Source organism: Terrapene carolina, unplaced genomic scaffold (genome assembly GCF_002925995.2).
Source record: "Terrapene carolina triunguis isolate 2854851 unplaced genomic scaffold, T_m_triunguis-2.0 Scaffold97, whole genome shotgun sequence".
NCBI lineage: Eukaryota > Metazoa > Chordata > Testudines > Emydidae > Terrapene > Terrapene triunguis.
Window position 1 is genome coordinate 20277466 of NW_020664448.1, and position 15897 is coordinate 20293362.

The 15897-nt window shown below is 37.2% G+C and overlaps 1 protein-coding gene across 2 annotated transcripts in view; it reads right to left on the reverse strand.

Annotated features, from left to right (window-relative positions):
- PGR (progesterone receptor) overlaps nucleotides 1-15897 on the reverse strand; it is a 57170-nt gene that overhangs the window by 3256 nt on the left and 38017 nt on the right. For both annotated transcript variants that reach the window (XM_026651608.1, XM_026651607.1), the window contains 4 exons: nucleotides 12782-13087; nucleotides 7048-7192; nucleotides 3466-3596; nucleotides 1039-1196 (listed from right to left, as the gene is read on the reverse strand). In XM_026651608.1, coding sequence (XP_026507393.1) covers nucleotides 1039-1196; nucleotides 3466-3596; nucleotides 7048-7192; nucleotides 12782-13087 — 740 coding nt within the window. The remainder of the gene's footprint in view (nucleotides 1-1038; nucleotides 1197-3465; nucleotides 3597-7047; nucleotides 7193-12781; nucleotides 13088-15897) is intronic.

Here is a 15897-nt window from a genome sequence, read left to right on the forward strand (position 1 = left end):
AAGGAACTATAGGGTAGGGAAAACTGGGAATGGTTGGGCAAGGAGATGGGGACTGGGGACTTTCTGGGTAAGGAGACTGGAACTGGCAGCTAGGAGAGGGGAAGAGACAGGACTGGAAAAGGGATAAGTTGGAGGAGAAGAAGGGGTGAAACTTGAGGGAAATGGGCAGAAGAATCTGTATCCACTAGACACACTCCCCTCCAGAGACTGGACTGGAACCCAAGATTCCTGAGTCTCATCATTTCTCTGCTGTCAGCAAATATCTGTGAAACTCACTGGCAAAGTGTGTGTGTCCCATCCTCCTCTAGTGCTGGGTCCACAGAGAATGACAACCCACTAATGCTATTAGTTAGTCACTTCGCTCAAGTGGCAGAGGTCTCTGAGGTGGGTATAAAAATTCCAACACTACTGATGAACCACATTGATGTCAATAATACCACAATGGAATTTCTGTTTTTTTCATTTGGCTTTTTAAAATTTAGGAAATTACACACACACAAAATGTTAAAAGAACATTGTTAAGATTGCAAAGTCAAACACTGAAAAATTAGGAAATAGAATAATTAAGGCAGAGGTCCTGTGGAAAAAATTGTATGTGATCATGTAATTAAAGACTGCATTGTAATATGTATGCACAATGAGGCCAAATTAAGGTTGCTCTCACAAGCAACCTTAATTCTGGCATTTCCTATCATTTGAGTATGCCTTTGCTATTTTTATAAAATTCTTTTTATGGGGTTTTTTTTGTCTGTAATATATAGAAATACACATACCACAGCTCTGAACTAATATTAACACAAATATAAAAAATGAACTGGCATTTTAAATATATGTTTCCCATACAATTGAATCCTCTATAAATAAAAATGTGAACATCTGGTTAATTGTGCATTGATTTTTGCCCTGAAGATGTGTCCAACTCTGCCTGGACACCACAAACATCCCAATATATGTATATATTTTTTAAATTTACTTTAAGGAATGGTTCTTGTTTCTGGCATAAACCTTGCCCCCCTACCTCCCGAGAAACAAACTTACATCATGCATGGAGTCCATAAGTTTTGTAAGCTGATAGAAACGTTGTGAGCTGGCCACAACTCCTTTCTGCCGCAAACCAATTGCCTTGACCAGTTCTCTAATATAACTTGCTCTCATCTCATCGAACTGGCTTTGACTTCTCAGACCTTCCAAAGGAACTAAAGAGAAAGTAATACTCTTGATTGTTGCAATATATTATGAAGACAACAACTGAGAAAGAATTTATACTGTATTTTACACTGTACTGTTTGGTTAGTTATTTTATCTTGGACTATAGACTTCTTCCTGTTAGTGAAGTGCAGAAATGGTGATCTGACAGGCAGATGGATATGTAAGTCATAACCAATCACTTATGTCGATTTCTAGTATCCTGGCACAGGATAACTGATATGGAAAATCTGCCAGAGGTGGTGGTAAAAGTGATGCAAAATGACTGAAACCCTCCCTCTGCAATAAAGTCATCTGTGACCAGGGAGGCAGGGGCATGGGCAGGACAACAAGGAGATGCACTGATTAGCATAACCTAGTGGTGTCTCAGGAATGTGTAATACACACGCATTATTTAGTATTTTGCAGGAGACAACTATACAAAATAAAAAATGAGCAAAAATTCCCAATAGGGCAATGGTTTAAATCTTCCCATCTTCCTAACATGCAATGAAAATGATAAGCCAAAACATCAGCTACTTCTGAATTTCAGAAGTACAGTTTTTGAAAGATCTGTTGCACTTAGGCATGTTTTCTTTGACTTTAAACAAGTATATATCGCTATTTCATCCTGAAAAGAGAACAGAGAGTTGAATATTATAAAAAAGAGGCCAAATTCATCCCTGATGCAACTCCATTAAAGCAACTGGAGTTACACTAGGGATAACTTTTGCCCAATGGTTGACACTAGCTGAATGTTTGTTTCTTAGATTGCTATTTTTAAAACCATTTTAACATTAATATGGTCTTAATTTAATCTTTGATGTTTACATCTTAATGGTATGAATTGAATGTGGTGGGGAACACACACACTTTTGTGAGAGATGGCTCAGATGACCCAACAGGTCTTTTCCATCTCTTACTTCTATGCAGCCATTGTTTAGCTAGACAGACTTTTTCAGCTAGGCCGTGTTAACAGGGCAGAAGCAGATTGGAAATCAATATCCTCTGTTCAACATGCGAAAATAAGCCTTTTAAAAATGGAAATTTAGATTTTGCAGAAAAATGCTGATTATAAAGTTGTAGAAAGACAACCATATAGAGGCTGTCATTTTCACGCCTGTAATTGTTTCTGGCAATACTAATATCTGGATTCTAAACATCTATTAAAAATATACAGTGTTCTGTTGCTGAGAAATTCTTTTAAAAAAAGTCTATGCTTATGCAAAAGCTAGTCAAGTTGAGCACAGATGTCACACTCTGAGCACACGAGTCACAAGCAAAGGTACACAAGGGAATAAGCCTTCAATGAACATTTTTCTTGGCACTTGGAGGAACCAAGCAACATACTACAGGAGTCTATCCTGTCACATTCATGATAAATAACCCCTATGGTTCAGTGTAGGTGTAAGGCTCCTGGGGAATCAAGTCTCAAGAATACTTTCCGAAAAAGCTCTGAAAATAGTTTTTGTCCTATATTAGCAGCTAAATCATTTTCAGGGAATTCATTACTGACAAATGAGGTCAGCAACAGACTACTTTCTTAGTATAGATAGGCAGAGAACTTCACCCAGATGCTCACCTACCTGGAAAGTGGAAGACCAATGAGCAAACTGGAACCTGGAAAGATGCTTTGTAGCTGGGATCAGATTAGAAGTGGTGGGCCAAATTTAGTTCTGGAACAGACAGCTGAAGTCAATGGAGTTGCCCTGACTTACACCTGGGCTAAATTTGCCCATCTTTGTCCAGGAATAATTTGAATAATCGTTAATATTAGTAACCTGACATAGTATGTCAGCCATGTCCATTCTCCCCTGCTCCAATGAGCAAAACATTGACTTCACAGGAGCGGGATATGGCCCCTACGTCAACATACCTGACATTGTATTAAAGAAATTTTTTTTGTATTTGTCATTTTGCAGCTTTGCATGGGGCTTTATCTGTGTATTGCCATTGAAGTCATTCAGAGTTGCATGGCTGAAACCCTGCACTATTGCTCTGAAAATGTCCAGCTTAATGTGGCTACTTGTCAAATTGTATTCAACATGTATCTCATTGATTTTATTCTGTGCACAACAAAAAGAAACAGTATTTTAGTGCTTTAGAGGCTGAGACATTTTTGCTGAAAGGGACTTTTCCCTGTTTTTTTGGGCATACAGCCCTACAATTTTCATGATAAATAACACCATGTGAAATTTTGCAACATTTCAGTATTGTTTTAATATTTAAGGTACAGAACAAAAAATGTTATAAAGACAAAAACATCCATTTTTTACTTACTTGTATTGAGCAGTAATAATGATTTCATACAGAGGAACTCCTCTTGACTAACTTGTAGTTTGACAAATTCCTGTGGGATCTGCCACATGGATAGGCATAATGAATAAAACGATGATTCTTTCATCCTCTGTCTTACACCCCAAAAAAGGTAAAAATAAAAAAGACTCAGCCACTAGTTCTTTGCAGTACATACTTTGCTGTTAGATTAATTACTACATTCTTGAAATTAAGAAGAGAGATATATAAAGTAAAACAATTTTCTGAACTTTTTGTGTATCTATTAGTTTTCACATACATAAAAAAAATCATAACTTGACATTTGATTGGAAGTTTAAAGGTAAATTAATTCCCCTCTAGTGGTGTCACAGTTTAGATGGGCATCTTAGAGACTGATAGGAGCTGAATGTCAGGTGAATAATAATAATGATTTTTTTAAAATTAAAGAAACCCAACAATTTTTAAAATGTAAATCAGATTTTTTAATTTAAATGTTGCTAGTTCTTTACTTTCTTCTCATTTATAATCTTAAATTGCTAGAGTAAATGTTTTGCAAGTGCTTCTTTAATTAGCATTCTAATTGTTAGTGGAATTTCAGATTTTGCATATAGTTTTTTTTCTACTAAGAACTTGCACATATAAATGGTTATCTACATTGTAGTATACTCATTAATATCTGTACTGTGAGAACAAGAGAAAATGGCAAACACAAAACTAACAAAGAGCCTGTTCTATACTTGTAACCAACATCATCTTCTGATATATGAACTTCCACAAGTCAAAATAGCTGAATTGTTTTGAGCAGGCAGTTTGATGTTAATGATGTTCCTAAGTCACTTAGGCCCAGCTCTTCAAAGGTATTTAAGCTCCTAACTTCTGTTGATTTCAATGGAAGTTAGAAGCCTAAACACTTTTTGAGGATGCTTTTGAAAACAAATATGGGCATTTAAACAAATTTTGGCCTGTTGCATAAAAAAGTTTACAATAACTTTGTGAATGGACTGAAAGTCTAAATAACTTTTAACTACTAACAGTGACACAATTTTTTTTAAAGTGACAAAGATTTTGTAAAGAGAAAATGTTTAAATAAATGTTAGCTCCTGATGCTGACTTTTATGAGAAGTCCCATTAAAGTCAATGGAACTAATCATGTCAGTAAAGTTAAATAACTGCAGAAATGTTTTCAGGAATAGGGCCTCCATTTTCAATATTTTTGTTTTTTACTTACAGCAGTTTACAAAAAATCAGTTAAGATATATTGCCAGTAGTAGCATTTAAAAAAGCCCAGCATATGTTAGCTCATTATACACTGAATAGAAAGGTGCAATAGCACAGGTTAGTTTTACAAAGCCTCAACTTGATTTAAGTCAATGAGTTAAACAAAAACCAAGGTTGAAATTTTGGTTCTACTGAAGTCAACAGGATTTTTAATATTGACTTCAATGGAGACAGGATTTCACCCAAGTGTTTTAAATCATGATTCCAGTCTGGCTGGAAGCATTATAATCAACAAAATGTTTATATTTGGTATGACAAAAAACTTTTTCTCAATGCATGTAGATCAATATTTTATTGTTTTAAGTGAGAAATACTTCAAATCTGTTCAGAATCTGAAGCGTTGCACCCTCTTTTAAATGAGTTAAATATATAATTTATTGTTTATTGGGAAATGATGCTACTGATTATTCAGTTGCTCCCGTTGAGGCTGTTCTACATAAATATGAGGTCATTGGAGCAGGGGCACTGGAACCTTGGTTTCTCACCTCCTAGGTGAGTGCCCTAATCACTGGGAGAAAATTTATAAGGGGGGGGGCTCCACCCTGCCCTCCTCTGGCTTAGGCACCTAAATTAAGGAGAGTCTTGATGGTCAAGAATCCCAAGTAGAGATATGCCGCTTCCTCCAATGCAGACGTACAAGTCCCTTTGACGGGCGTGGCCACAATCCTTTCCTTGATGTTTCCTTCTGGCTAACTTAGGTAGCTCCCCACTCAGCGAGGTGGCTTTTGTGGGACCCATTCATAGGCACCTAATTCGCTCCATGCCAGGGAGCCTAAGTGCCTAACTTAGAAGTGTGGATTCCAGTGGATGACAAGGCGCCTAAAAGACATGCACTGCAACGCCAAGCATCGCAACTCCTAAGTCCCTTAGTGCAGTGCTTCTCAAAGCCGGTCCGCCGCTTGTTCAGGGAAAGCCCCTGGCGGGCCGGGCAGTTTGTTTACCTGCCGCATCCACAGGTTCGGCTGATCGCGGCTCCCACTGGCCGCAGTTCGCAGTTTCAGGCCAATGGGGGCTACGGGAAGAGGCGCAGGCCGAGGGATGTGTTGGCCGCACTGCCCGCAGCCCCCATTGGCATTGAGCGGCGAATCGCGGCCAGTGGGAGCCGCGATCGGCCGAACCTGCGGACGCAGCAGGTAAACAAACCGGCCTGGACCGCCAGGGGCTTTCCCTGAACAAGCGACAGCCCGACTTTGAGAAGCACTGCCTTAGTGGATCTCACCCCGAGACATATTTTTAGGTCTCAGAAGGTGTAGGTAAATATCTACAGTGCTTTTAAAAACAACCCGTGAATTCATCTGGAAATTAACAGCTCTTGCCTCATTTTCGGGTTTGAGGCTGGTGCTGCTGTGTGCTGATATGGCAGGTGGTATCCATCTGCACTAGGACTGAATTATGGATAAACCAAGTCTAAGTGGCAACTTGGTTTTAAAATACCTGTTAGACAACAGTATAGATAAAGAGATAGCTTTTAATTTAATACAAGTTATTTTCAGAGCATTTTCCTGTATACATAATGTCTTTGATGTGCTTTATTATACCAAATTATTCAACTTTTGTTTCCTAATTCCTAGTGTTTACTGTAAATACATAAAGTGAAATCATGGCTCCACTGAAATCAATGAGTTTTGCCACTGACTTCAGTTGGGCCAGAATTTCACCCTTAGATCCCAATGTATGACCCCTGTGATTGTGTGGCATTCCACTGATTTCATGGGTACTCCACATGGGCAAGAGGATCTGTACACCTAGATCCTGAAATAGGATTGGGGACCTAGTTCTTAGTTTTATGTTAAGCTGAATCATAAACCTATTTGTTTAATTTTCATCTTGCCTTGTATAGGCTTCTTTTGTGAATTTCAAGGACAAATTATTAAAGAGGGAGGGAAAAGTATACTGTGATTGCCTATGAAATACTCCTATGTATCATGCTACGAGGATTTGGGATATTAACCCTCTGCCCTGCAATCTACCTTCAAACTAATTCAAGTTTTATGTCATGATAACATAATTATTTTTTAACTTTCCCTCAGATAAACAAAACCACCACCAAAACTCGTTTGCTTTTGGGTCTACATGTCAATGAAATATATTGGACTTTTATGCAATCCTTACTGAGGGTACTGATCTTTGATATTATCAGAGCTTTCTCCTTTGATCTTAATTTTAGCACTGTTTAATGAAACAACAAAACAGAAACATAGGGCAAAATCCTAGCCCCAATCAAGTCAATAGCAAAATTTCCATTGACTTCAGTGGGGTCAGGATTTCATCTATTATATTAGTAAATAGCAGTAACTGTCTACTTACTCATTTAGTATCAGATCAGGTGCAAAGTATAGCATCTGACCACTGACATGCTTATATGACCTCCATCCCATAGCAAACACCATTAGACTCATCCAAGAATACTGGATAAGGGTTATCTGATCATCGATATGTAAATTCCGGAATCCTGAAAATCACATCAAGAATTAAAAGAATTCAAATACTACTGTATAAAACATTTCACAAAGTAAGAAATGTATATTTGTCAAGTGTTCTTGATGTTGTATCAGACAAGCTATCTGTTATTTTAAGAAAATTTAAATATGTAGTATTTTTTTGTTATGTATCTATACGTCTCCTTTCATACCTTGTGCATGTCTTAAATAAGATCTGATTACTAACAGTATCAGACAGAATCCTATTAAACATCCACTGAAAATAAGACTACTACAACAAAAATTGGTATTAACTTTAATTTTTGAACTCCTTTTAGTTCACTCAATGGGACTTTATATTTTTCATTTATATTTTTCTTTAAGAGCCTTCAGGATCAGCTAATTAAAGAGCAAACATGTACATTTCTAATATTGTAGCAGTTTCCAGTAGGTGGTAGCATTTGACTTGACAATTCAAATGTATCTAATTTTACAGGCTAATTTAGCAGTATTTCTTAAGTAGTTAGAGACTAATCAACAGTAGGCTTGTGATATTTTAATTATCATTAGCCATTTGACTAGATTAGCTAACCTCTCCCAATTCTTTATGCTGAGCCACATATTATTCCTTTTCTTGGTTTTGATCCTGAAATGATCAAATCAAATATAATTCTATGAGTTATGAGTGACTATATACTTTAGGAAACAACAAAGTTCTTTATTTACTTTTAACAAAAATAGGACAGTTTACCATACTCGTTACCATAATCAGTTCTTATTTATTAACAGTTTCTCCTTATTCTAAGTAAGAGCAGCAGTTATAATTATAATAATTCTTAGTTCTTATGTACCCCTTTTCATCAGTAGATCTCAAAGCACTTTACAAAGCAGGTCATTATCATTATCCCCATTTTACAGATGGGGGAACTGAGGCACATAAACATCTATCTGCACATGTCCTTGTTCCAGCAAATAAATGGAAAGTATTCACCGCTTTTATTTTTCAAAAGGGATAAAACATTTGGTCCACAACATTTAATTTAAACCAAACCTTATGTTTCAACAATTTCATTAGAATAATGTCTCCCTGTCACTGGCTTTTATTTACCCAGACGAGGTTATTTCAGAAAGAGGATTGCATTTCTTAACTATCAATAACTCTTCAAAATTATACAACATGAAAACTTTCTTATTTCCAGATAATCAAACCTCCAGTCAGCTTCTTTCCAAAATAAGCTGCAATGACTTTAAGAGTAGTTTCTGTTATTCTAAAAATGTAAAATGAGGCATGATTCTTTTGTGGAAATATTTATAAGTACTTTTAATTATTTAATTGGTCTTTGCTGCAATCTGTGGCAAAGTGCAGATTTTAAGATAATTTCAGAACCATTTTCTGATGGCGTTTTCATAGGGCAGTTAGGGGTCTTTTGGTGACCAGTCTTTCTATCTGTCTAGATTCTTATACTGCATCCATCACTTTGGTATAAGAGCACCACAGGCTAAGATTTTTGGTGCTGGGTACACAAAAAAAAGATCAAAGACATGCCATCTTCACTGAGTATTTCTGGCCTCCCAGTCTGAACTTCTGCTTCTCATTTGGGTTCAACTAGTTGATGATGGACATTCTCTGCATTATCTTGATATTTCCTTTAGTCCTTTTAACCATTTGGTCTTTGTCTTGCCTAAGTTATGCCTTCACATTATACTTCCACAGTCACATGCCATGTTAACTTTGACATTTCTTGACTACTAACTGATTAACTTTGTAACTGTCACTTAATAATATCGATTTTTGTATGAAATAGTAAAAGTTTGTGTTTGGACCAGTCAGTAGGTGAGTGTTTAAACAAAGAAGAGAACACCAGCATCAAATTCCCATTTATGACAGTGATTGGCTAAGTTTAGTGCATACAAGGCAATAATCCTACAAACTTTCATAGTGCCTCTCATTATAGGACCTAGAAGCTCAAAACTTCACTCAACATATAATTTACACCAGCATTTCCATCAACACTAATGGTCCACTATCTTTAACAGTTCGTAAATATGAGCTCCTATTTCTACCCATAATTATTATCAGCTACAGCACTTTTGTTTGACAAATTAAAATATATTTTCAGTACAGTGTGCGGGTAGCTGTCTGTACAATCTCCATTAAGTTCTTCGTGGCAGCATTCTGCAACAGCATCTATCTTTTAGTGAAACGTAGTGGTATTCTTTGAATGTTGGATAACAGTGATTTATGCAAAGCATGGAGCAGTGCTGGAGTGACTTACTGCCCTGTCTACCAAATAGATTCAGCAGTGTGTCACATTATGAGCTCTGGTCTGACTTCTCGTGCCATATACAGTGTTTTACATTATAAAGGAAATACTTACATGATGAGATGGCGGCTCATCTTAGTATTACATTTTAGGAATAGGAAAACATTACAACATGTCACAATGAGGTCAGTATCACAAAAAAAAATGTTTCCTCACTAATGTGAACTTATGTACATTGGATGTTTATATACTTTGTATGAAAAAGGGTTATTAAAGTTTCCTCTCATTCTAATTTAACAAATTTCATATTCTTCAATTTACATCTAGGCTTGCAACTATATTAAGTTGGTAAAGTAGGTGAATGTAGCCAAACTACAGGAAAGAAAATAGCAAAAATGGAGGAAGTGTCCTAAATGGGTAATTTTCATATGTTCACTCCAGCTTTTTTTCATTCCTTAGAACAATTTCATGAGACTGGCATAGCTTTAATTAGCACAAGTGGCATTGCTGTCACAGGCCACCTCAGTTCCAATGAAAGTGACGGGAATTTTTTCTATTTTTCTTTTCTGTCCTGCTCTCCTCCCCATTTCATTTAGTTTTATTTTGTATTAGGCTACGGGGGGGGGGGGGTGTCGATTTAAGATACGCAAATTCAGCTACGCTAATAGTGTAGCTGAAGTCGACGTATCGGAGCCGACTTACCCCGCTGTGAGGACGGCGGCAAATCGACCTCCGCGGCTCCCCCGTCGACGGCGCTTACTCCTACTTCCGCTGGTGGAGTACAAGCGTCGATTCGGGGATCGATTGTCGCGTCCCAATGAGACGCGATAATTCGATCCCCGAGAGATCGATTTCTACCCGCCGATTCAGGCGGGTAGTGTAGACGTAGCCTTAGTCACAAAGACATTTATTCCACATCATGTTGTCTGAGCTTGTCTTTTCTTGTCCTCTTTTTTGACTGAATTCAAAATAAGCAAATCTTCAATAAAAACGCTTTATTGATGTTTGAAGGTTTCCTCAGTCTGTTTAATAGCATCTCAGAATAATACTGGGTTACAGTGTCTTTTACACCACTTATGTCTTTTAGGTCTGGTTATAGTTCTCTTAGGGCCTGATCCGGAGCAGACAGGGGCCAGTGGAAGGACTCCCCCGATTTCAGTTGGTGTTGTTGTATCAGGTCCTAAGACTTGTCTGTTTTAAGACAAGTGGTGGTATTTATACTATAGATGGTTTTACAGAAGTAAAAGATATTTTGGGATGTGTGAGGAGAGTGAGGGGAGGATTGATCTGAAGTTGTTTATAATTATTACTTTAGCACAGATCAATAATATACTATATCCCTTTTCCCTGTTCCCATGAATATGTTTTAATGCTAGCAACAAAGTATGTTTAGGAAGTGGCTCACTGAGGCATCGAATATAGATTTTTAAAAGTTGGCATATTCAAATTATGCAACAGCCATTTTTACAGCAACAGTCTACAGGCAGAGAATGCCTCTTTTGTATAATACTCCTTCAAGTGTGTACAATTTATAAAGATTTAAATGACCAGATATGTCAAATGATGACAGAAGATATAAGAGAGTTCAGGAGATCAAAATATTTATTTAAAAGGAAGCGGGGAAGGGAGAGTATGATGAAAAGCAGGAAGTTGGGACTGAGTTCATTCTGAAATGAGCAAGTATGGTGATCCTGCTGTAGACTCCCCAATCTCAACTGAGTAGAATACTAAATTCCAAACAGAGCTGCATACAAGATTTACAAGGAAACAAGATAAATACACAACTGCAAAAGTGCCAAATATTCTCCTACATCGCCATACAAAGCAATCTCAAAAACTGACATAAAACACTGAAGAGACGAGATGGGTGAAAGAATATCTGTTATTGGATCAACTTCTGTTGGTGAAAGAGACAAGCTTTTGAGCCACACATGGATTCTACATGTGCCTACCACAATATATGGGGTACCTCATCCAGTGCACTAAATGGCCCAATAACAACCATGTGGGTGAAACCAATCACTACGCTCTCGAATGAACTCACACAAGAAAATGACAGGTTTCAGAGTAGCAGCCGTGTTAGTCTGTATCCGCAAAAAGAACAGGAGTACTTGTGGCACCTTAGAGACTAACACATTTATTTGAGCATAAGCTTTCGTGGGCTACACCGATGAAGTGAAAGCTTATGCTCAAATAAATGTGTTAGTCTCTACGGTGCCACAAGTACTCCTGTTCTTTCTGAAGAAAATGATAGAAGACAAAAACACCCCATCACCAGTGCTTGAACACTTTTCACAAAGCAATCACTCTATATCTGACCTATCAGTCCTCATCCTCAAAGGAAAACTGCACAACAGTTTCAAAATACGACCCTGGGAGCTTAAATTCATAACTCTGCTAGACACTAAAAATCATGGACTGAACAGAGACACTGGATTTATGGCTTATTACAACAATCTGTAACCCACTAACTCCCCTCTTTTAGTTCTATGACTGCAGAGGCGTTACCAGGCCACTCTACCTTGAATGGTCCCTTACAATATTTGCTAACTACTTATGCTAAACAATCTGTTCTTCTTACATTTTTCTGTGATACTGGGAATCCATGAAGAGCTCTATGTGGCTTGAAAGCGATTCTCTCTCACCAACAGAAGTTTGGTCCAATAAAAGATATTACATCACCCACTTTGTCTTTCTAATATCCTAGGACTGACACAGCTATAGCTACACTGCATAAAACACTGACCATATTTTTCATTTAAAACAGCTTTAAAAATAGTTATTTTTTTTTAAACTAACCCAATTTCTGAAAAAGGTACAAGTTGCACTTTTGTTGAATCTGTACTACTCCATTGGTCACTGGATCCTTCCGTATTCAGTGATATTGGAGCATTCGTCTAATCTCTTTAAACCTAATATCTTTTTAGTCTTATAACACCAAACAGTGTTGCTCTCGGTTTTCCCATGTTATTTTTTTTAATCATCCTAACTACAATAAGATAAACATACAATAAAAATCTATTTAAATATTCTTACACCTAAAGAATATAAAGTAAAAAAAAACATGTCTGCTCATTTAGAGGAATTCCTTTAAGAAGGCTCTATTGTCTGCTAAAAATATCTCTCTGGTACACAGAAAGTCCAATTTTATACTCTTTTGGTGAATTGGCAGTGTTATTATGTATTCAATTAAATTTCTTTATTAAGGATTCAATTATTATGCGTTCAATTTATTATTTATTACATTTCTGTATATACCTGGTTTTAGTGCACAGCCAATAAACAGACTAAATACTCTTTAAATAATTAGCTTGATGACATATATTATCATAACTATGAATAGAAAGATGTTATTACCTGGTAGTGATTTAGACCATTTGACTACACAAAGGAGTTGCCTCTCACATAATTGATTCAAACTGGTCAGCAAAGCACTTGGGGTTTCAGGTTGTGTGTTGTCATAACCTGCATAGACCACTTCCGGCTCAATGCCCTGTAAAATGCTGATCAGTGGGGGAATAAACTGTACTTCTTGATTTGGTGAAAAGGATATCCTCTGGGTTAGAGCTTGGCTTTCATCTGGAAGGGCCACTGGCTGCTGGAGTGCAACAATATCTAGTGTCCTCACAACTTTCACTTTGTTAAACTTTTTAAACTTTCGACCTGGGGAAAAAAATAGTTTAATGGCACATCAAAAAAAGCAGATTCCCACAGAGCAGATTAACTCTAGTATCTCTTAGATTATTACACTTTTAACCTTGAAATATTTTTTCTTTCTAATTTGTTTTCTTTTACAACTCCCAGTTACATATAATTCAAAAATCTTATAGAAAATTCTTAGAGTTTTGTTCCAGTGGAAGAAGAAATGGAAAGAAAGACATGAAAATATACTCTTTAAATGTCCCACCATATATACTATGCTACTGCAACCTGATAAAGTATTTCCTGGTTCAGTTCCCACTGTCCTATCACATTCTGATGGCTGAGCCAATTGTTCTGCAATTCAATTTCTGCTGAATGTAAGTCAATTATACTGTTTACATTGTTCTCCTCTACCCTCAGAAAAAATGCAAATAGTTCCCCGGTACAAACAGAAGTTTCTTGTTTCCCATTTCCATGCATAGAAGACTTTTGACTTGTCTAACTTCCACTCCCAACTGACATAGTTCTCTCTGCTAAAACAGAAGAAGTATGAAAACAGAACTCTGAGGATATGAGGAAAGTAGTGTGAATATATAGAGACAACACTCAAAAAGAACTTCAATTATCAGTGAGTAACCTTTCTTCTTCTACACATTTTCAGTTATGCACAACACCCAGGAAGGTGGATCTATGAGTACTATTTAAACAAAAATTGCAGAACTGCCCTCCCGAAGTAAGCATCAGATCTAGATGTCAAGTGAAGAAAGCTGTGCAGAGTAAACATACATACAGTACAGAACTCCATTATGGAGGCATACCATACAGTCCACTTTAGCCCTTGTAAAGTGAGTTCTTAGATGCTCGGGTACTGTCAGCCTCGCTAACATACACACATTAATTCACATGCATTCACCGTCCAAAAAGCCTATGTGACTTCTTATATGTCTTAATCCTATCCAGATAAAAACTCAAAACTGGGTGAGAATAAACACCTCCTCCCCCCCCCCCCCCACCCCCAGCTAATAATCAAGTTCAGGTGAAACTCACATGACCCTTTTTATATGAATTTGGGGAGAGGACTCAGGACAATTGTAAAGTGAGGATCAGCCATTAAAATAAGCATCTCCCTCTTCCTGAACATATCACTGTTATAACAACCTCCAAACCTTCTGCCACTGCTGAAGAAATGCAAGAACAAAACATGTAAATCTTCTAATTTCCAACAAAACAATGAACAAGAGGAAACTCTTGGATATAAATCCACCAGAAATCACTTCGGGCATGGAGAAGGTCTTTACAAGCGCAGTCAGCTGTGGAAAGGAAGGAACTAAAGTGACGGGGGATGCACAGCCTTCTATAACCTCGGTTCCAAACTTTCAGGGCGGTTAGAGGGCTTTTGTGTGGCACCAGCAGAGATTACATTCCCCCAGGTCCTGAAGTTTTGGGATACCATCCCAGAAGTGGGAATATTCAAAGGCCACCTTGCAGGTGGTGGAGGAAGAGTAGAGGTAATAGAAATGTTAACAGTTAGCTAGATGGATTATGCTTCAGCTTTTTGAAAGCTTTTTCTAGTGCACTGTCAAATAGTTACTTACCACTGAAATATGCAGGTGCTAATTTACCCTTTGAAATGGAATCAGTATCCCATACTTTAAGCCAGATGTTACATCTGTCTGTAGAGGAGTAAATCATTCCGGAAGCTGAGAATTTATAAATTGAATGTGTTGTTTCATAAACAATAGGACAAGATCTCTCCATCCTCCTTGTCTTCTTTTCATTCTATTTAACAGTTCTGTTAGTTTAGGGCTGGATTTTTGTCTCTGTTACACACATTTTACAGAAGGGTAATTCCATTATTTAAAAGAGTTACTCTTGATTTACACTGGCATGAGAGGAGACTCTAACTCTCTGATTTCAAATTAGAGGGGGGTATAGATGAGTATACTTATAGCTAATCTAAAAACACAAAATCGGTTTTATAATCTCAAATAAATGTTCTAATTCTTCAGTATTATTCATCCATAAAAATGAATAAATAAATATTTAGCACACAAAAAAGCTGCACCATTAAAAATTAGATTACAACATTATTTGTGGTCCAGTATAACACTTAAGATAAATAGGGAAGCATATTAAATATTTTTTCAAGGAAAATAATCTGCTAATATCATAAATATTCAGAATGGAATTTTCAAAAGCACTCAAGCAGTGATCTAACTCTGCTCCCAGGGAAGTGAGTGGCAAGATTCCCACTGACTTGTTATGCAGGAGATCAGAGTAGATGATCACAGTGGTCCCTTCTGTCCTTAGACTCTATGACTTCAATGAGAGCAAAATTAAGCCAGTGATGAGTGCTTTTGAAAATCCCTCCTTCAAAACTATCAACTGTTTTACATCAGTTGTCACTAAAGATAGTAACAGAAAAAAGAAGAGGCAAGCAGTCCTGGTTAGTGACTCCTTAGTAAAATAACAAACCTGACACTCAAACCTGGGTCACAGCTGACCCAGATAAAGAAAAAAGGATTATATGCTGTTACGTCCAGATGAAATGACATCACAACAAATATTCCTAGTATCATAAATAATGCTGGAAATTTCCCACTAATTATAGTCAAAGTGTGTGTGGCTGGTGAGGGGTATGTGTGTGGAAGGGGGAGAAAAGGCAGCAAGGGAAGGTCTGACAGTTCAAGAATTACTTCATGGACTTGGGAAGAGAACAGAAGACAAGGTCAGCAGAGGTAATAAACCTGCAGATTCTTAGGGTGCCAGTCATGAGTAAAACAAATGAAGCCTTAATATTAAGTTATGGATTTGTAATCACAGGGAATCTT